The sequence below is a fragment of the Schistocerca serialis genome, chromosome 2 (genome assembly GCF_023864345.2).
Source record: "Schistocerca serialis cubense isolate TAMUIC-IGC-003099 chromosome 2, iqSchSeri2.2, whole genome shotgun sequence".
In the NCBI taxonomy this organism is placed as follows: domain Eukaryota; kingdom Metazoa; phylum Arthropoda; class Insecta; order Orthoptera; family Acrididae; genus Schistocerca; species Schistocerca serialis.
In genome coordinates, this window is record NC_064639.1 from 517295335 (window position 1) to 517317908 (window position 22574).

Consider the following 22574-nt stretch of genomic DNA (forward strand, 5'->3'; position numbering starts at 1 on the left):
TAATAATTCCAATCCCAAAGAAAGCAGGTGTTGACAGATGTGAAAATTACTGAACTATCAGTTTAATAAGTCACGGTTGCAAAATACTAACGTGAATTCCTTACAGACGAATGGAAAAACTAGTAGAAGCTGACCTCGGGGAAGATCAGTTTGGATTCCGCAGAAATATTGGAACACGTGAGCCAATACTGACCCTATGACTTATCTTAGAAGCTAGATTAAGGAAAGGCAAACCTACATTTCTAGCATTTGTAGTCTTAGAGAAAGCTTTTGACGATGTTGACTGGAATACTCTCTTTCAGATTCTGAAGGTGGCAGAGGCAAAATACAGGGAGTGAAAGGCTATTTACAATTTGTACAGAAACCAAATGGCAGTTATAAGAGTTGAGGGGCATGAAAGGGAAGCAGTGGTTGGGAAGGGAGTGAGACAGGGTTGTAGCCTCTCCCCGATGTTATTCAATCTGTATATTGAGCAAGCAGTGAAAGAAACAAAAGAAAAATTCAGAGTAGGTATTAAAATCCATGGAGAAGAAATAAAAACCTTGAGGTTCGCCGATGACATTGTAATTCTGTCAGAGACAGTAAAGGACTTGGAAGAGCAGTTGAACGGAATGGATAGCGTCTTGAAAGGAGGATATAAGATGAACATAAACAAAAGCAAAACGAGGATAATGGAATGTAGTTGAATTAAGTCGGGAGATGCTGAGGGTATTAGATAAGGAAATGAGACACTTAAAGTAGTAAAGGAGTTTTGCTATTTGGGGAGCAAAATAACTGATGATGGTCAAAGTAGAGAGGATATAAAATGTAGACTGGCAATGGCAAGGAAAGCGTTTCTGAAGAAGAGAAATTTGTTAACATCGAGTATAGATTTAAGTGTCAGGAAGTCATTTCTGAAAGTATTTGTATGGAGTGTAGCCATGTATGGAAGTGAAACATGGACGATAAATAGTTTGGACAAGAAGAGAATAGAAGTTTTCGAAATGTGGTGCTACAGAAGAATGCTGAAGATTAGATGGGTAGAACACATGACTAATGAGGAGGTACTGAATAGGATTGGGGAGAAGAGAAGTTTGTGGCACAACTTGACTAGAAGAAGGGATCTACTGGTAGGATATGTTCTGAGGCATCAAGGGATCACCAATTTAGCATTGGAGGGCAGCGTGGAGGGTAAAAATAGTAGAGGGAGACCAAGAGATGAATACACCGAGCAGATTCAGAAGGATGTAGGTTGCAGTAGGTACTGGGAGATGAAGAAGCTTGCACAGGATAGAGTAGCATGGAGAGCTGCATCAAACCAGTCTCAGGACTGAAGACCACAACAACAACAACAACAACAGATAAAAATTCTACTCACCAAACAGTGGCAGAAAAACACACATACAAAAGGTATTACGTATGCAATCTTTCGTAGCCACTGGCTCCTTCTTCTGGCAGAAATGTTGAAGGGGGAGGAAGAGGGGCGAAGAAAAAGGACTGGTGAGATTTAGGAAAAGGGACAGAGTTTGGAAAAGCCAATCAGAATCCAAGATCAGGGGAGACTTACCAGACAGGATGAGAATGAAACAAAATCTGATTGTTGGGGGCTGCTCTGAGTAGGATTTGGAAACCTGAGAGCTTAAAGGTGCAAGAAAGGGTAATATGGAAGATGGACATTAATGCTAAAACATTGTGCATGATTTAATAAGAATGAAAAGCTAAGTTGCATTATATGTGTTAGAGGTGGGAGGGGGATGGTGAAAAATAGACAGATCAGAAAATGAAAGATGTAGGAAACTAAAACAGAGGAAAGGAATAGTTACTGGTAAGAAATTCTGAGACCAAAGAAATTAACCTAAATTAAGGCAAGATCGGTGGTGAGAATTGAGGACATGTTGTAGCGCCAGTTTCCACCTGCAGAGTTCTGAGGAACACGTGTCTGAGGGAAGTCCAGATAACATGTGTAGTGAAACAGGCATCAGGGTCACAATGGTCACACTTTAGAAAAGTTCTGTGGATTGAGGTGTTAGGCCTTGTGAGGGGCCTGAGGTTTAGAGCATTCTCTGCAACAAGATCTTGTGTGTTGCCAGTATACACCCTCTAGCTGTCCCTATTCATCCTAACTAATAAATTGCTGGAGCCATACTCATGTAAAAGGCTGAACAGTGTTTATTTAATAGCTGGTATATAAAATGTGTCATTTCACGGGTGGCTGTCCCTTTCATAGTATATGTTTTGCCAATTACAGGGCTACTATTAGTGGTGGCAGGAGGGTTCATAGGGCAGGTCTTGCAGCGGGGATGGCCACAGGGGTAGGAGCCATAAGGTAGGGAGATGGGTGCAGAAGGAGCATAGGGTCTGACAAAGGTATTGGAGAGATTGGAAGGTGACAAAAAGATATTCTACGTTTGGTGGGCAAAATCTGTGACAGAATGGGCCTCATTTGATTAATATGAGGGCTATCCACAAAGTACATTACATTTTGGAATTAAAAATAAATAAAGTATTGGAAATTTTTTATTATATACAGATAAAAGCCACACTTAAATACTACTTTTCTACACAGTTGCCATTTAAATTAAGGCACTTATCATAGTGATGGACGAGCTTGGAAATTCCTTCGTCGTAAAATTCGGCCGCATGCACCTTCAACCACGTGGTTACCTCTTCTTGAAGCTGTGCGTTGTCATCAAAATGCTGCATAGCCAACCACTTCTTCATTGCTGCGAATAAGTGGAAGTCGCTCGGTGCCAGGTCAGGACTGTATGGCGGATGAGGAAACAACTCCCACTTAAAAGATTCGAGAACTTCACGAGTGGCATTTGCCGTGTGGGCCCGGGCGTTGTCGTGAATCAGCAAGATCTTTGAGCCCAACTTTCCCCTGCGCTTGTTTTGTATTGCTCTTCTGAGGTTGTGCAGAGTTTGGCAATACCTTTGAGAGTTTATTGTAGTGCCTCTTTTCAGGAAATCCACAACAATCACACCTTTTCTGTCCCAAAAGACAGTCGCTATCACCTTCCTTGCCGACATTGTCTGCATGCATTTCTTGGGTTTTTGGGGGGAATTTGTGTGCCCCCACTGCATTGACTGCAATTTTGTCTCGCAGTTCACATGCTTAACCCATGTTTCATCACCAGTAATGATGTGATCGAGTAATGAGTCGCCATCTTTCTCGTAAGCATCCAAAAACATTAACGCTGCAGCCATTCGCTGATTTTTGTGAATCTTTGTCAAGATTTTTGGTATCCATCTTGCACAAAACTTGTGGTAACCAAGCTTTTCAGTAATGATTTCATGCAACAAACTTCGTGAAATTTGTGGAAAACTCACAGAGAGTTTCGTTATTGTGAAATTACGGTTTTCACGGACCGCGGCATCGACTTTTTCAACAAGTTCGGCAGTCACTATGCTGGGTCTTCCTCTTCGCTCTTCGACGTGAACGTTAGTTCGGGCATTTTTAAATTTTATGACCCATTGATGCACTCCACCTTCAGTGATTATGTTGTCCCCATACACTTCACAAAGCTGCCGATAGATTTCTATTGGTGTACAGTTTTTTGCAGTCAGAAACCTTATTACAGCACGCACTTCACACTTCGCGGCATTTTCAATTAACGCTGACATTTCAAACTGTCACAGTAACTCAACGGAGTACAGCACGAACCTCTCACTAGCACGGCAGGATGCCGACTGAGCGGCGGAATGCCATGACACCAAGATGGCCGCGCTAGCCCCACCCCTAACGGACACAAACGAAAACATAATGTACTTTGTGGATAGCCCTCGTAATTTCAAGACTGTGATAATACTGAGCAAAAAGTGGTGTACTCTTCTGTTGTTTTTTGGATGGATCAGCAGTACCAGGACTGGATGTGATGGCCCAGGAAATCTTCTTTTGAACTAGGATGGTGCAGTAATTATGCCCAGTGAAGGCTGAGGTGAGAATGGTGGTGTACTGGTGTGAAGAGTCTGCATCTGAAGAAATGCATTCACCTCGGAGGCTGTATCAGAGGAAACATTTGACATGGAAGAGATAGCTGACCTTCAGTGAGGATGAGATCAACATCATGGAGAGTGGCACGGGATCCAGAATAGGCCCATGTGAAATTTAACTGGGAGAATGCAGGAATTTTAACAAGGCAGCCTCACCAAAATTCCATATGGAAAAGATGTCATCAGTGTATCTAAACCAAACCAGAGGCTGAAGGCATATGGATCACAGGAGAGCCCCCTCCATGTGACCCAAGAAAAGGTTTGCATAAGAAGGAGCCATCCCAGTTCCCATGGCCGTACCTGTGATCTGTTTGTATGTCTACCACTCAAAGATGAAGTAGTTGTTGGTACGTATAAAGTTTGGAATCAGGTGAGCACTCGCTGAGGAAATGATCAGCACCAGACAGACCATGTACATGGGGGACGTTGGTATAGAGAGAGGTGGCATCAGTGGTGACAAGCAAGGTGTGTGGTGCGAGTGGGACGGGCACAGATTTCAGACGATCTAGGAAGTGGTTGGTATCTTTGATGCAGGAGGGGAGTCTTTGTACTATGGGTTGCAGGTGTTGATCAACTGAGGCAGACAAACATTCAGTGGATGCTTTGAAGTCAACAACAATAGGACAGCCAGGATGATTGGGTTTGTGGATCTTAGGAAGAAGGTGGAGGTGCAAGGTTTGGGTGGGGTGGGAAGTTCTATGGACTGAGGTGTAAGGCCTTGGAAGGGGCTTGAGGTTTCAAGGAGGAACTACAGGTCAACTCAAATCATAATGGTGGGGTATTGATGGTAGATGCTGCATGTACAGGTGTCAGACAGCTGATGTAGACCTTCATTTACATACTCCTGTCAGTCAAGTATCACAGTGCTGGGAGGATGATGATGAGGTCATCAGCTTTAAGGAAATGAAAAGACAGGAGTACTGCAGAGGACAGATTAGGGTCATGCTGTAGGGACCTGAGAAAGGATTGTAAAGCAGTGCTGGGTATGGGAAATTCTTAGAAGGCTTCTAAAGGATGATTTTGAGGTAATGGTGATGGTCCAAGTTGGGATCATGGTCAGAACTGTTCAAGGCAGTGTTCAATGCCACATTTGCTGTTGGAAGGTTTTGGGATTGGACTGCAAAGTGATGTTTCCAGTTGACATAACATGTGAAAGAAAATAGGTCATTCTCCAAAGCATCATGTTTAAATGCAGGTTTAAGTGAGACCTTTACATAACACAGATAATTCGGGAGGAGAGAGTGCTTTAGATGAGGGGTTGAGAACATTGTACTGTTGTGACTGTTTCTTGTGATTATGAATTATGACTGGTCTGGGAAGCAGTGGTGTAGACTTGGGGAAGTTAAGGCGGTTGGCCAAGCTCAGTTTGTAGGAGAGGAGTGGTGGTTGATGGTGCGACTGTTTAGGGAATTGCAGAGAGACAGGAAGAGAAACACCACTGTTGAGATTGCTTAGAAGAAGGTGGGATAGCTTTTGGAGGTGAAGTCTGGCATATTGTTGCTGTTTGAAGTTGGCTTGGCAGATATCATCCAAGCAAACATGAGTGACAGGTAACTGCAGGATTGTGTGCAAGGAGAGAAGTCTGGTGGAGTAGAAATTGGCAGAGAAGGCATATAGGTCACAAATTAGTTGCGTAAGTACAGGAGATTGCTGTGTTTGAAACTGTAAAAGAGGCTGGTGTAGAGTAGAATTACATCCAAAAACAGAGACTTTCAGTGTTAGGCCTTTGAGTGTAACATAAAGGAAGAAGCAGGTTTCAAGAAACAGAATGTGGGACCTTAGTTTTGGTAGTGCAAAAGTATGTTTTCGAAAAGAATGGATGTAGTATGTCATGGGATTGATCATGGTGAGAGAGGAATGTTTGAAGTGTTAGAGATGATGAGAGTGGCAAAAAAGAGAAGCAGAGGGTGGTAAAAGAAAGAAAAATGGAAGAAAAGCAAAGAAAAATATTGGAAAAAACAGAAAAATTTCTATGAAAAAGTGTGAGAACAGACAAATGTTAAGTAGAGGTAATGATTGGCCAAGAATTTCTCGCCAGAGAAGTGGCCTGTATGATACAAAAAAATGTTTGGCAAAGAAAAAAAATCGATGGGGTAAGTCATGAAAAGAGAAAAAAATTTGAAAATCAGATAAGCTGAAAGAGGAAGTCATAGGAGAAAATGTAAAATACTGTGTTTGGCAAATAAAGTAATCTAGGAGATGGCAGTAAATGATTAGGGCAATTAGGTGAAAAGCAAATGCACAAAAATGTGAAAGAATTATGTACAAACAAAGTAAGTTGAAGGTGGGTAAAAATAATTGTCAAATTTGCAACATATTGGTGAAAGGCGAACATTACTGTGGACCACATACATCCCTTCATGCTTGATGTATACCTTGACAGGGGTGGTAACTTCCAGCATGATAACTACTTGTTTCACAAGGCGAGAATTGTGTCACAGAGGGTTGAAGTGTGTAACAGTGAACTGACTTTTATGTCTTGGACACTAAATTTGCCTGATATGAACCAAATGGAAAACATCTGGCACACTTATCAGTAGCCAACTTCATGCCAAAAACCACCAGCCTGTAATTTATGGGATTTTCATAGACACCTGATGCCACATACCTCTGGAAGCCTACCAAAGACTTGTTGAATCTATGCCATGTGGAACTGCTGCTGTGCTATGTTCTCAAGTTGGATTGACACACTATCAAGAACATAGTCCTAATATTTTGGCTCATCATTGTATGTTCTTAGGTAACTGTTTTATATAAATCAACATGAAGATCTTGCTTGAGATTGTTATGGATGGGTATGGTCAGATGCCTTTTTGTATGTGTGTGTGTGTGTGTGTGTGTGTGTGTGTGTGTGTGTGTACTTCACTTTAGTATTTTCCTTCAATTACATAGGATCAATATCACTCTTGCATTTTATAATAAATTCTATGATTAATATGTTTCTGGTTCTCAACTAACATTGAAACCTCAATTTTAATTAAAACACTATCCACTTTATTTTATGTCTTGGAAACTCACTTTAACAGCACCAAAGCAGCATCTAGTGGCAGGGCCTGCAGTGAAATGTTCTTATTTCTTCCAGTCCTTTTATGCTAAGCATAGCTTGTACATATCTGGTATCTTTCAGTACTGAATATAAATGCTAAGGGCCTTGGGAATTTTAAGGATGAGACAACAGAAAGAAAAATAATTATTTCTCATGTTAATAATTTTTTAAATTTTTCAAATGTAGACTAAACTGATATAGAAGGAACATAGTGAGCAAGTTTTAAAGAGACTAAACATAGTACAGAACCCAGATGATATTTGTTCAGGACTGACAGAGACAGTAATCTAAAATGGTGATATGTGGAGTATAAATGCAACTTCCTTTATATGGAGCCAAAGAATTTCAATACATACACTTGTTTTAAATCTTTTCAGTGAGACCAGGCCGTAATATATTTCAAAGAAGTTCAAACCAGTCTTCTGTCACCATACCATTCGAACGTACATTCCGTAACTTAACCAATCCTGATCCTGCAAATCAAGCTGAATTCAACTATTGTGGTTGTGGATGGCCAGACCACATGCTTATTCCAAAAGGCAACACTGATGGACTTCCAGCAGATCTGTTTGTGATGGTATCTGATTACACTATGGACAGGGTACGTATTGACAAACAAACAGTAAGAAACCACAATTAAATAATAACATGAGTAATGTATTTGCACCCATCACATTTACATCGGCAGGAAGCAAATCTGAAGAAATTATCTGGAAAACATAAAAATTATATAAAAAATAAAATAATTTTGATACAAATAAATTGCTGATTTTCAGATAAATTAGGTACAGACACTTCTTGAAATAATGAAAACATCTATTCCGTGGACCACAGTACCTTCATGAAACAGTAATAGTAATTATAATGTGCTCAGACTGTCATTTACATTATTATTATGAGGAAGAAAGATAATGTCACAGACTTGATAAAGTATGATATACTCAGTCATGCAAGTGGACAGAAATAGCTGCAGCAAAACGGGATATTTGTATCAAACAGAAAACAGACTAGCAAATACTACAAAATTATAAGACAGAATTACAGTCCTTACTTATCCTAAGGAGATGAAATATTTAGCACTGCCATTAAACACTTATAGATATACATGACACTATAGCAGCTTTTGGAAACACCTATGGGTCCTTATCCTGGGGTCTGAGTGACCTACACTTCCTTTTTAATCTGATCTCAAGATCACTCTCTCCTCCCTCACTAAGGAACTTATAATTCTGAATGTTAGGATAGTGTAATGTACTTTTATAAGTCTCTATTGGCACTAATAAATATTTTCACTTCTAAAGGTAAGTACTAGCAAACAGTTCAGTTTCATAATTTTGAAATGGGATATTGCTATATCTTCCAGTGAAGACAGTTTATTGGAACATTTTTAGTTTGTTCAGGGAGTAATAAGTGATAGCATAAACAGCTCACCAGAATACACTACTGTACAAAAGCAATTATAGATGGAAAATAATACTCAGTGATTGACATCTTCATCATTTTCATCATCATCATCATTATCATCATTATTGTTATTATTATTCTTTTTGCTGCTGAACATTGACAAAAAAGGCTCAAATAAAGAGCTAATCCTTTTAATATAAGTTGCAACAAAGGCATATGTGTGACACCTTCTATCAAGACTAAGAATACTTGGCTCCATCATTGAGGCTGCAAATATACATGGCCTGACAAAAAAAAAATGTGAAGCACTGAGGAGACATGGTTGGATGTCAGTGCAACTTTGTACACAAAGACACTCTCAGTGGGTATGTAAATGATAAGAGTTGCAAGTTTCTGTGACAGGTAGAATGTCCACCAGAGTGCATTAGTGCTGGTCATGTTTAGTGTTGTTACCAGGCCTGGTAACATACATAAGGGGTATGAACAGCATCAGATGTGTGATCACACTGAAGAACACAGAGACACCATGTACTCATGCAAAACACTGTTATTGGTTTTTGAAAGAAATTTCCGCCATTTGACAGTTGATTATCCATTTGCTGTACACAGTTGTGATTTTGGCTTTCTAGCAATTCTCATGTGCATGCTGAAATATTACAATATGTCTGGCCTGCGTGTAACATGTCATCATCAAAATCACATATTTCTGGTCTTATAGACCAGTTGTCATATTATAAGATATGAATATATTTCCAAGATACAAAATATAGTTGACATTGTCCTCCATGTTAATTGTTTCTCATGGTGCATGAAGTCAACTATATTTTGTATCTTGGGAATGTATTCATATCTTATAATATGACAACTGGCCTATAAGATCAAAGTGATTAATGGAAAATCTCATATAAAGATTTGAAACAAATACTAACAAAGAGATAGAGGGGCTGGCCAGTACTTACCTCAGCTCAGTACAGCTGGTAGATACACAAAACAGAACAGAAAATTTAAGTATCCTAGCTTTCGGAAGTTTGTTCCTTCGTCAGGGAGGAGAGAGGGGAAAAAAGGGGAGAAGGGAAAGTGGATTCAGTTACTCACAACCCAGGTTATGAAGCAACAGGGGAAAGGTAAACAGGGAGGATAGCAAAGATGGAGGCATGGGTGTCAAAGGGTTGGCTTGTTGAATAGTGCATTGTCCACATTTGTGGGGCATTCAGATGTGATAGCAGCCTGATGCTGATTTGCATGACAACATGAGGGCAGACTTACCTATCTTCAAGGGTCCAGTCTACCCGATCTGATTAGCATGAGGGAGGATTGCTATATTGTGCACCAAGCACAATGCGACCTTCACATCTGTGCCTGTCATCTGAGAGAAAGTAACGGATTCTCTGCAATATTCTGTGTCATCATGCACCAGTGGTCAGGGACTAGCAGCAGCCAGATTGGGGAATTACCATCCACATATAGGTAGCCATTAACACCACAACATAAATAGCTCTGGTGTGGCACTGGGACCACAATGCATGGACTGCTCATGAATGGTGTTGTATTGTGTTCAGTGATGAATTGTGCTTCTCTGCTATCCAGGATGGCCTTTGTTGGCAAGTATGGCAGCACTTGTGGAGAGGTCCCATTCTTCCAATGTTTTGGAGAGATACAAAGTTGTTACTCCTTGTGTCATGGAGTGGGGAACCATTGGGATAAATTCTCTTTAATGAATTAGTGTGTAGTTTTGAAATTGTAGTTCAGAGCAGTAGTATCAATATGGCTCCATTTCTAGTATAAGTTACCAGCACCCTGGTATGGTTAAGAAGTCACTGTGTACTATTAGTCTGCTTTGGTCACTTGTGACTATTCATTTATATGGAAAACATCCTGGTGAAGAAGTCACAGTAGAAATGTATACTTTTGGAACATATGAATTGATACTTAATGTGAGTTGTCTTAAAAGAGCCCAACATTTTAATCACATACAGTACCTGCCTGTAATGAAGCAGGAGTGAACAGCAATAAATATTTGTACAGGATACAATAAATCTTACTTCTATTACTATATCCACAATTGTACCTAAAAACAAAGATGATGTAACTTACCAAATAAAAGCATTGGTATGTTGATAGAGACACTAACAAACACAAACACACATACAAAATTCCAGCTTTCACAACCCATGGTTGCTTCATCAGGAAAGAGGGAAAGAGAGGGAAAGACAAAAGGAGGCGTAGCGACTGGCACCATTCTGTCCGCGATTCCGAAGACTGTTACAGTCCCTGGTCCCCACCGCACTCCACCCCGTTTGGCCTGCTCTGTCTGGCTGTGGGACAAAGGTGGTTGTACTGGTCACCCATGGCCCTCGGGCCACCGCTGCTCCCAGGACAGGATCAGACTCAAACCTGCACCCTCCTGGATGCTATGCCGCAACTTGCTGCTAGTGGTGCTTGCCAGATGGCAACACCCACCGCCTTCTCCAATGCTGTTTCAGCATTGCTGCACCTCCCACAGCGTATGCCTTGCCCAGACACCAGTACGCCAGGTGGGAAGCGAATGTGGCCTGTCCTGGACCTGCTGCAGACTGCTGTCGCTGCTCTCCTTCAGACCGACCATGCAATCTCCAAGTACCTGGTTGCTGTTCCATCCCACCCCGATGTTGCATCCCCAGAGGCAGAATACAGCCAAAACGAAAACATAGAAATAAAGAACAGGTTACATGGAATATTTACAACATCCCTGCCAGACTGGCCCCTATAAGCGTAGACCAGCACTGGTCCAATCAGACTCTCTACTGACCTGGCACACATTTGCCTCTAGCTAAAATTGCCCATCTATTTATACTGCTTGTCCCCTAGCTTCTGTCATAGTGTTAGAGAGAGACAAAACTATGGCAGGAGTAAATGCCCACACATCAGCCATTTACACATCGCCCTCCTAGCTCTGGCCTACTGCCTCACCTCGTACATCGCAATAACTTCAATCAATGCTGCAGTTCCTGACTCATTGTTGCACCACTCAAAACACACTGTGCGTGCAATAACACCATTGCAGCTCCATGCCATGTTCCCCCTGTCTGGCCTACCGGCTGCTGACTATTACTACACACTGCCAGCGGCCCCAGACATCGCCCAACCGTGCCTTTACTGAATTTTAGCAAAATACCCCTTTTCTATGACTAAGACTAATACTAGTACAGCATACCTCCCTCCTTTCAGTAAGATTCATCCCAAATCAAAATATAACAGACGTGGCCTGTGGCTGCGTAAAAATACCTTGTTCACAAAACTTACATTCTACAGACTAAAACTAACGAGAACATCAAAACATTAATGCTACCCCTATACATTGTTTACACTGGTTACCCATGCCATAGGCAACCGATGGGTTGGCACCTCCTCTACTGGTGCACGTTTCCACACTCTCCACAAAGCTATACTCAAGAAAAATGGGAAAACGGCACACCGTGTGGCTGAAATGCTCACTGTCATTATTCTGTAAGTGTGATGCTGTTGTAAAGTTTGAACATGTTCCAATCCAATACTTTATTAACTGTGATAGATCCTTCCTGTGCATTAACAAGGGAATGCAAAAACTGTGGATTTAGCGTGGAGTTTAAATTGTCAGATTCTGCATTGGTAATATCCCCAGAACGCCTTCCCACTACAACATTGTATGACATCCTCAGAAATTCCCCATAGTTCACTCTGCCCATATCAAATTCCCTGAACATAGCCTCCCCCATACAATGACAAAACTAAAACAACAACAAGAAAAACGCAACTATTATATGACCCACCAAAACACAAATTATCTCTTGATACAAAAACACAAAATGTAAACATGCCATACAATATTAGACATACAATAATTTACTCCCTCTGTGACTGTAACGCATACAGAACATTATGTGTCCGCTGTTGTCACTCCGCTGTGACCTTCTTCTTCCGTTTGCTTTGCCTAGCCTCTGCAATTGGGTCACTTCCCTATAATTGAGGTAATCCATCTACTATTCCTTTAAAAGGCTTTACTCTACATATGTGGATTATGGACGTTTTTGTTGGCAGTTGCACTTTAACATTTACAGGCGAAGTCATCTCCACGACCTGGTATGGTCCGTGGTACTTTGTCAAGAGTTTTTTTTGTCTTTCCCTTAGTGTATCTGGATTCGTGATCAGTACCCATTGACCTACCCTGTACTGTGGTAAAGGTCCCAACCGCTTATTTTGTTCTTCCTGCCTTTCCAACGTTTTCGTATTGGCCTCCTGTAGCGTCCCCTTTAGCTCCCGATTTCAGGCATAGAATGTCACATGGTGATGGTGTCTTTCTTCCATAGACCAACTCAAATGGTGACATTCTGACCCCCGAATGTATTTTGGTGTTATAACTTAATATCATGTATGGAAGATAGACATCCCAGTTATCATGGTTTCCATTCACATAATAACTTAGCATTTTTGAAATTGTTTTATGTACTCGCTCTGTTCTCCCATTCTCCTGTGGATGAAATGGACGTCCATAGCTTTTTAATTCTCAATAGCCAACACAACTGTGACATTAATTCGGACATGAAGTTTGTTCCCTGATCCTTAATTAAGGTATCAGCACCCCAAACTTCAATAACCAGTTATTGATAAAAGCTTGTGCTACTGTACTTGCCTGTTGGTCTGGTGTTGCGACCATGGCTAGAAACCATGAAAAGTGATCAATTATAGTTAAAATGTAATGATTCCCTGCCAGTGTTTTGTTGTACGGCCCGCAGACATCTAGCCTGATAAACCTGAAATGTTCTGAAGCCTCTAGTAACCATTGCAATGGAATTCTTGCGTGCTTCACATCCGCTTGCTGTGCACATGGTACACAATTTGCTACATATTGTTCCACATCCCTTCTTGGAGTGCACCACCAAAATCATTCTGCTACTTGTCTTTCCATTGCTCGATGACCCCCATGCCCTGAAAGCACATGATCATGGGCCTGCTTTAAGACTTCCTCTCTCAAACTCTTTGGTACCACTACCTGCGGTCCACACCTGGTAACTCTACTCAACAAATTTCCCTCCACAATGAAATGTAGTTGAGTCCTAAAACCCTGGCACTCCTCATCCTCTGCTTGTGCCCTTTGCCATTCTGCAACACTCCTACCCGTTACTTCTAATTCATCTGCATTCCTGTGTTTCTTCCCTGGCTTATGAATTACATCAAAGTCAAACTCACTTAATTTTAGAGCCCGACTAGGTCCTTGCGTCCCAGTAACCATCTAAAAGCTGCATGATTTGTCATGCAGGAGAAGGCTTGAGCCACTATGTTATAGGTTACATGGTGTGGGGTATAATAAAGCTGAGTCATTGGGTATGACGGTACTTCGATTTGTGATTGCAGGAATGAAGTTTAGCGAGCAGGTAGAGGTGTTACCATGTGTGGGTGAGGGGTATTCAGTGATTCTCGGACTGGACTTCCTTGACAAACATCGTGTGAAGATAGATCTTTGGCATCAAACAGTGGAACTCTGTGGAACAATGTTTTGCACAGGGGAAACAGTTGCAAATGGATGAATGTCGCAAGGTACACTTTGCGCGAAGGTGACGCCAGCTAAACTGCGAACGGATTCATTAAAGGTAGATCAGCAGGATAACATACCGGCAGGTACAGGAAAGTAGTCTGGGTTTTGATAGATATGGACTTACTGAAGGAGATGTACATGGTGGAGCCACTCTCGAGTAATGAGGAGTTGGATAATGTGCACTGTTTTGTGCAGAGGAGTTTAACTCACGCTAGTTATGTGGAAGGAGATTAAAGAGTTCCTTTAAGTATAGATAACTTTGGCAGAGCAGATTTTAGCTTCTCGAAAGTTTTGGGGTTTTTTGATGAAGATGACTTTGATAGGGAGGATTTAGAGGCAAGCCATATGCAAAACATTGATGCAGCACAATTGAGGGGAAAATTACAGCATTTGCAGGGTGACAACAGGTTCACAGTGGAGGAACTGTTATTGACATTTAGCAATTTGTTTGGAATGGAGGATAGGTTACCAGCAGCACCGATTACTAAGCATCACATACCAACAGAAGATAATACACCAGTGTGTAGGAAACCATATAGGGTAGCACATCATATGCAATCGCTACTAGAGGAGTTTATAGTACAACAACTACAGGATGGAATAATAGAGCATAGCAATAGTCCATATTCAAGCAGAGTAGTTCTAGTACCTAAGAAGTCGGTGGATGGTATAAGGAAATATAGGTTTTGCTGTGATTATAGGTTTCTGAATGCGAAAACCATTTCAGACGCATATTTGATTTCATACATCACGGACACAATTTGGGACAATGTACATATTTTATGATGATGGGTTTACGGAGTGGATACCAACAGTTGGAAGTAGTGCCAGAGGATAGGGCAAAGTCAGCTTTTACTGTTCCTGAGGGACACTACCAGTATCTATGTATGCCATTCAAGTTGAAGAATGCACCGGCCACTTTTCAGAGATTATTAGATGGGATTTTAAGGGGATTGAAACCAAAGACATGTATGGTTTACCTAGATGACATTATAGTATTTTCGAAGGATATACCAGAACATATATTGTGTTTAAGAGAAGTCTTTAGAAGATTGCTGACATTAAGTTTAGAAAAATGTAATTTTGCACAGACGCAGGTCAAATATTTTGGTCATGTAATCAGTGAACAAGGGGTTCAAACCAATCCTCGGTTAACAGAGGCAGTTCAAAATTTTCCGACACCACGTGCAACGAAGCAATTACAATTTTATATTGGGTTATGTTCATATTATCATAAATTTGTAAAGTATTTTGCTGAAATAGCCAAGCCATTAACAAAGCTTTTTAAAGAAAGGGGTTAATTTCAATGTACGGAGGAATGCCAGCAAGCTTTCAATGAATTAAAAATGAGATTAGTTTCTGGTCCGGCATTGATGTTTCCAAATTTTGGAGAAGACTTCATCTTATCATGTGACATTTCAAATGGTGCAGTAGGGTGTATTCTGGGAAAGGAGATGTTGGCCATAATATATGGAGTAACGTATATTCGTTGTTACCTTTATGGTAGGAAGTTTAAGGTCGTGACAGACTGTTACAGTCCCTGATCCCTGACGCCCTCCGCCCCGTTTGGTCTGCTCTGTCCTACCATGGGACAACTGTGGTTGTACTGGTCACCTGTGGCCCTCGGGCTGCCACTGCTCCCAGGACAGGACCGGACTCGAACCCGCGCCCTGCTAGATGCTGTGCTGCAACTAGCCACCAGTGGTACTTTCCGGATGGCAACACCCACCGCCATCTCCAATGCTGTTTCAGCATTGCTGCACCTCACACAGCGTACACCTCGCCCTGACCCCATTACGCCATGTGGGAAGCGAACATGGCCTATCCTGGACCTGCTGCAGGCCGCTGTCACTGCCCTCCTTCAGGTAGACCGTGCAATCTCCAAGTAATCAATATTTGCCATTCCGTCCTGCCCCTGTGTCGCGTCCCCACAGGCAGAATACAGCCCAAACAACTACATAGAAATAAAGTACAGGTTACACATAATATTTACAACATCGCTGCCAGACTGTCCCCTATAAGCGTAGACCAGCACTGGTCCAACCTGACTCTTGACTGACCTGGCACGCACTTACCTCTAGCTAAAATTGCCTGTCTATTTATACTGCTTTTCCCCTTGCTTCTGACATAGTGTCAGAGAGAGATGGAAACTATGGCAGGAGTAAATACCCATACATCAGCCATTTACACATCGCCCTCCTGACTCTGGCCTACTGCCTCGCCTCATATATCGCAATAACTTCAATCAATGCTGCAGTTTTCTGCCTCATTGTTTCACCACTAAAAACACATCTTGCATGCAATAATGTCATTGCAGCTCCATGCCATGTTTACCCTGTCTGGCCTACTGGCTGTTAACTATTACTACACACTGCCAGCAGCCCCAGACTTCATCGCCCAACCGCGCCTTTACTGAATTTAACAAAATTCCCCTTTTCTACGACTAAGACTAATAGTAGCACAGCAGTTTGAATGGTCTCAAAAAACTAGTGCAGTCAGTATGTTAAACTGGAGTAGATTTAGATCATATTTGTAAATTTATGTCTGTATTCCAGGAGAATTTGTTCCTGTTGATATATGTGTAAATATTCCACTTACATCCATAGATGTAGCCAACTATTTTGTTATTTTTATGGAATTCAACAACCTGTGAAAATGGAGACGTAGTCATGCAAGATCAAACACCCTGTGATAGTGTAAAGGTTGCTTGGCTTGGAATGAATCTTAGGAACTGTGGTGAAATTTCACCTCAGGTTCATTTCCAAAATTATGTGGCTTGCCCACCAATCATTGATGAAGCACAAACTTTCCAGGAGGTGATGGCATCCAGAGACTCTGAAAGAAGAAATTTATTCATTGGTAATAAATAATATGTGGGAGTTAATGAGTCTACCTCCGGATCAGGCTATCAGTTGCAGCTTGGTTTACAAAATTAAATGTAAGCCATGTGGTAGTATAATGCAGGGTGCACGCCTCTCCCCCTTCCCCCCCTTGCGGGGTCAACCACATTGCCACTCGCACCAGTTAGCCCTCACACTATTCATTCACTTCTTTCGTCAGTGAACTTGACTTAATCAAGTTATCGAGTAGTTGTACTTCCTATGTAGCAAGCGCATCCACGTGATTGTATTTTATACATTTCTGTCTGGCGCATAGATAGCTAAAACATACCTACAAAAAAGTCACAGCCATTCTAGAGACCTCGATATGTTATTCTGTCCGGTTTTTGAGAAAAGTCACAAATATTCTACTGTTTTCTTGTACAGAGAACCTTCCATACAAAGCATTACGGACTATTCACCAAATAGGAAGCTAGTTTACATTCAGAAGCAGAAATATTAAGACTGAATAAGTAAAAAGTCCTAGTTGTTGCAAGTGCAAGTGTGAAAATTACTCAAGATCAGTTGATTGTGATTCTGTTATGCAAGCGTTGTCTGTTTGCCCTGTATCTGACTATCCTACTTTGCACACACTGTACAAAATATTTGCTTGTCTACCTGCATCTACTGATACAGTAGAAAGATGTTTTTCAGAACTGTGACATACAAAGACATGGCTTTAACATGTGATATGATGAATTTTAGGATGAAAGAGTAAATCCACTAACCTTAAAAGCAGTGAATGTAGTTGCTGCTTCTTCAATCTGCAACCAACACTGCTGTTATTTTAGTAACCTTGCATTAAATTACCAAACTGCCTGCATTCATCATGTAAGTTATATTTACCACTGGTTCACCAACATCTACAAGATCTGTTTCAACTTTACTGATATGTTGCACAGTAGGATCACAGTGTGGCCTTTTATAATTGAAGAACTGTTGTCTCACTGTAACTGCTCATGAATTATCTTAAGAAGATTCTACATATCATTTGCTCTAGTAGGCAACATAACAGTTTACAGCTTGTCAAATCTCATAACAAATAATATAAAAAGCATTGCTTTTGCATTAAGTTCATGTCACAAATCCCACGCATGTGTGCCTGCATCTGGCCTTATTTTTAATTCTATCAGCAACATCCAGCAATTTCTCAGCATGAAAGATATTTTCCAGCTGATATTTCCACAACTGAAAATTACCCCCATCAAATTTCTGGCTGCTGAAAAACTTATTTGATTCACAACTCACTTCAAAGACTTGAGCGATGCACAGAAAAAAGGATATAATTCCAATTAATAAGCATGTTTTATTGAGCCCATGACTTGTTGGACAGACTGTAATAATATAGACAGTTATTTAAGTTGTTATAGTTTCAGACAAATAATTTTTATTACTTGAATATTTTTTAAAAAAAGAAAATACACAGAACAGTTCCCATTAGCAATGGTGACCATTCAAAAAAGTACGGAAAGCAATTAAGACAGTGTGTCAGTTGGAAGTGGCAAAGATATAAATATATCAGCCACATGAAAAAAAAAAATTGTCCATCAACACAATATAACCAGCACAAGCCATTCTATAAGGGGCATTCAAAAAGGAACAAGCCAGAGGCATAATGACAGAAACCAGTACCTGTACGTTAAAAGTATTGACCCTGGCTATTGAGACACTTGTCCCACTGTGACACAAGTTGGTGAATGGCTGTTTCATAAAATTCCCAGGGCTGCGATGTTAAACAGTTCTGCACATACAGCTGGACATTGTTGTCTGAGGTGAATCATTTGCCCCTATGCTTCTTTGACCAAGATGGCACCCTTCTGATTCACTTCCTGCAGCACGGTGTCTCAAAAGCCAGGGTCAGTATTTCTAACATACAGATATTGGTTTCTGTAGCTATGCCTCCGGCTCATTTCCTTCTGCACGCCCCTTATACATAACACTAATGGCTCTTTTACAGTTTGGAAGTAATTATGCTATTCCCTGGTTAGAATTTTTGAGTTGAAAGTAATAGAGGGCACTAATGTCTGATTGTATTGCCCCTGCTGTCACTATGAGTGGTTACACCAGGTGTGAGACACACTAAGCATGGAGGTGAAAGCAGTAATATTTTAAGTCATTTATTGTTCCTACATTTCACTATCCAAATATATTTAATATGTTTGTAGTCCAGGAGATAAGGAGCTGCTACTGTTGCTGCATCTAGTATGAATTTAATGCAATAATTTAATTTTTCCATTAACAAGAGGTGCATCTTATACACTATGAAATGTGTATTTTGTTTATTGCTTGTATATGTGTATGAGTTTGGCAAGTTCCTATGTCAGTTTGAAATTGGAAGAATGTTACATTTCAGCCCAAATTGTTGCAAGATGTCAAATAGTTGTTCCAGAGTTTACATACATTCTTTCTTAGTGACCCAAGTGATGATAGTGCCATCCAAGTAATTTCACACAGTGAGAAATATGGTGAGTTAGCTGTTCAAATAACATCCTAAAGATGGTTGGAAACTGGCAACTCTAAATGGGAGCTACTGATTTTTGTGTAAGCTGAACAGAATGTTTCGTACCATATGTGGAGACGTTATTTAATGGTAGCTGATGATAAGCATCTGTAATATCCACCTTCTAAAAGCACCATCCTCCATTTAGTTTGGGCAATAATTCTTCTGGTGACGGAATGAAACAAGTCTTACTTTCACTTTGTACATGGATTGTGGCCATAAAATCTCCACAAATTCTCATTTTTTCCTTTCTGTTTTTTGATGGTATCAATGAAAGTAGCCTATTGAGTGATTTTGATTTGCTGTGACTTGCCTTGGGACTCCAACCAATACTAATTTGCTTTCACGGCATTCTTTAAAGTAAATGGAATGGGATTTGTTCAGTACTATTATAGTTTGCCATCTATTTTTGTTTAACATTTATGGAATATTCCATCAGTACAAGGGGAAATATAGACATATTGATAATGTAAATATACACTAATGATGTTCTACAGTAATATTTATTTTAATAGTTCATTTCTAGGCCATCCTCTGACTTCACCAACCTGCTGTATATGACAAACAATTGAGTCATGTTAGCACATTTGATAAAATTTTTGGAATATTCTGTTGGTACTTAGAGGAACATAAATATATTAAAAACTTAAATGCTCAGTTTATTTATATATCTTCCTCCCAAAGGAGAACTACTTGAGTGGAATGTTAAAAGTGTTCAACTTTACAATGAGTATTACGGTGAGTTTGTTCTCTCTCTCTCTCTCTCTCTCTCTCTCTCTCTCTCTCTCTCTCTCTCGCTCTCTCTCTCTCAGACTCTCTTATTCAATGCCCTCATTTTTGTAAATGTTTATGTAATTAATCATTTTGGTACTGCTGCAGAAAGCCCCCTGTATTCCCCTCCACTGCTTCTCGATACTTGCCTACTCTCTCCTCACCATATGCATTTTCTAACCTTCCAGAGGCCATATAAAGTAATCGTATCTAACTACAAACCCAATGCAGTTTACTGAGGTGTTACATTTTTCTAAATGCCATCAGCATTTACTGGTTGCCTTTCTTTATTTCTATCTATTACTGTAAAAGGTTATGTGTAGTAGGCTTCAAAGTTAGCAAGAACCCTCCCTCCAACATTGGTTTTGCCCCTTGTAAATTTTACTTGTTTCCACAAGTGAATACTTGGCTTAAAAACTAATATTTTATTTGTATGAAGAACTGTTGCATGGATGGACTGTTGAACGTAATTGTCTGTCTGCCTGCCATTACTCAGTTGGCCCTATGTTGAGGTTTTGCTGCTCAATTATCATGCAGATTAGTATGGATAGGTTGTATTAAAAACCATTTGTGGTAGTTTTGGTTGAGTGTTTTTGTGTTAGGGAAGTAATGAAGACAGTGTGTCTATTTTCTATCTTATTCCATTCCTCATTGTGTTTTATGTGTCAGATCATATCAAAGTAGGCATGAAATCTGTGTACAAGGCAGCCATTATTTGTTGCTCAGTCTCTTGTGAATATGTTTGTTTACTGCACTTCACAAATAAATAAGTTCTGGCCATCGTCTGTCATCAGCTTTTGATGTAACTATTCTGATATAAATATCTTATTACAATTACATCGAACATAGTTTTCACATTATGTTTGGCCTAGCTATGATAAGATACTTTGAATCAGAAGGTTTAGACTGAGATGTGATGATAAGCACTGGCTGAAACTAGCCATTTATTTCTATACATTTTAAAATAATGATTCTCTGGCACACAGAGCTATTTTGAAACAGATTGACATGCCAGTATGCTCTGATGTTAATGTATTTTCTGAATGCTGACAGGTAGAACAACCTGCACCAGAAGGCTGCCAACAAGCTCACAGTTATTGTGGCTTGCGGGACCGACTGTACCCTGACAGGCGTCCAATGGGATATCCCCTGGATCGTTTACCTCGGGCTGGTGTCAATACACTTTATGAGTTTATTACTCCAAACATGGGAGTACTTAATGTGAAGATCAGATTTCAAGACAAAATACTACCTCCATTTGCAAGACAATAATAAATAAAAGAAATATGAAGAATTTCAGAAACTGGATTTTAAAAGTACGTGACAAGATGTATGAAAGTACCATTTATGTGAATGCCTACTGTTAATCTATTTAACAGAAGATAATACTTGTACGACAGTAATACAGTAAGTATATAATAGGAACATATCTGTGCATAGCACATCAGATTTAGGACCTGTTTGGGTCACATTGTTCTTTTACATTGGTGTACAAATATTCTAAATCACTCTCCAGTGATTAAGTGCATTTTGTGTACCTGAAGAATAAACATCACACTTTCAGTTTGTGGGATTGTTCTTTTAGAGACAGAGAAATATTCTGGAATATTTTCAGATACAAGATTGTCTTCAGATCTCAGTTTCTGATAATTATTTCAGGCAGTAGAAAAAGTGAGCTATGAAAAAAAAAAGTCTACAATAAATTACTGATATGCAATAAAGTAGAAAATCTGAAAATGTAAAAGTACAAAAATTAAAACATAAATCTTATTTTTTAATACTTACATGTCACATAACTGGAAATATACTCACTGCAGTAAACACTTTAGTCTTCATGGAATATGCAACTAACAGTTTCCATACAGATGGCACACATGTTTAACAGATCGTCTTATACCTCGAAATTTTTTTAAAGAGGGGTCAGACACGAACTTCTGTCACAGGTTCAGAAATGTAAAATTGCGCATTTCATAAAATGAAAAAATTTAGTTTGGTATCCTGTAAATATAATGTAATTTCTTGTGTAATGTATAGTTTGTGATATTACAATTTATTTCTTGGTTGTTTTAATGTCTCAAGTGGAAACCCTCATATGGAAACCACAAAATTGTGAATTACTTCCATTTTAAAAACTTGCCATCTTTCAGTAACTCACTTTGGCTTGTGAGCTGGTGTTAAACTGATCAGCTCTCTTTGCTAGAGGTTTTATCCCATTGTACATGGTTTGTTGCTCACTTTGTGACAAAGTGCAGATGATGCTACTGATCCATAACATAATACCAGCTGACTATCTTCTGATAGTTCTTTATAAACTGAATGTAATTTCAAATTTTCCACCATTTTATCCCTCTTCTTTGGGAATAGCATGAGGATTTCGTGGTAGGGAGGATACAGCATGTTATCTTGGAAGGAGAGTCTTGGACACTAGAAGTAACTTCAGTTGTGCCCCAC

At 40.0% G+C, this 22574-nt stretch overlaps 1 protein-coding gene across 1 annotated transcript in view; it reads left to right on the forward strand.

The window, feature by feature from the left end:
* Positions 1-21443, forward strand: part of LOC126457488 (phenoloxidase 2-like) — a 294687-nt gene extending 273244 nt beyond the window's left edge. Inside the window, exons 11-12 of the mRNA XM_050093788.1 lie at positions 7396-7619; positions 21177-21443. Of these exons, the coding sequence (XP_049949745.1) occupies positions 7396-7619; positions 21177-21395 (443 nt within the window). The 3' untranslated portion in view covers positions 21396-21443. The remainder of the gene's footprint in view (positions 1-7395; positions 7620-21176) is intronic.
* Positions 21444-22574: the final 1131 nt, after the last annotated feature.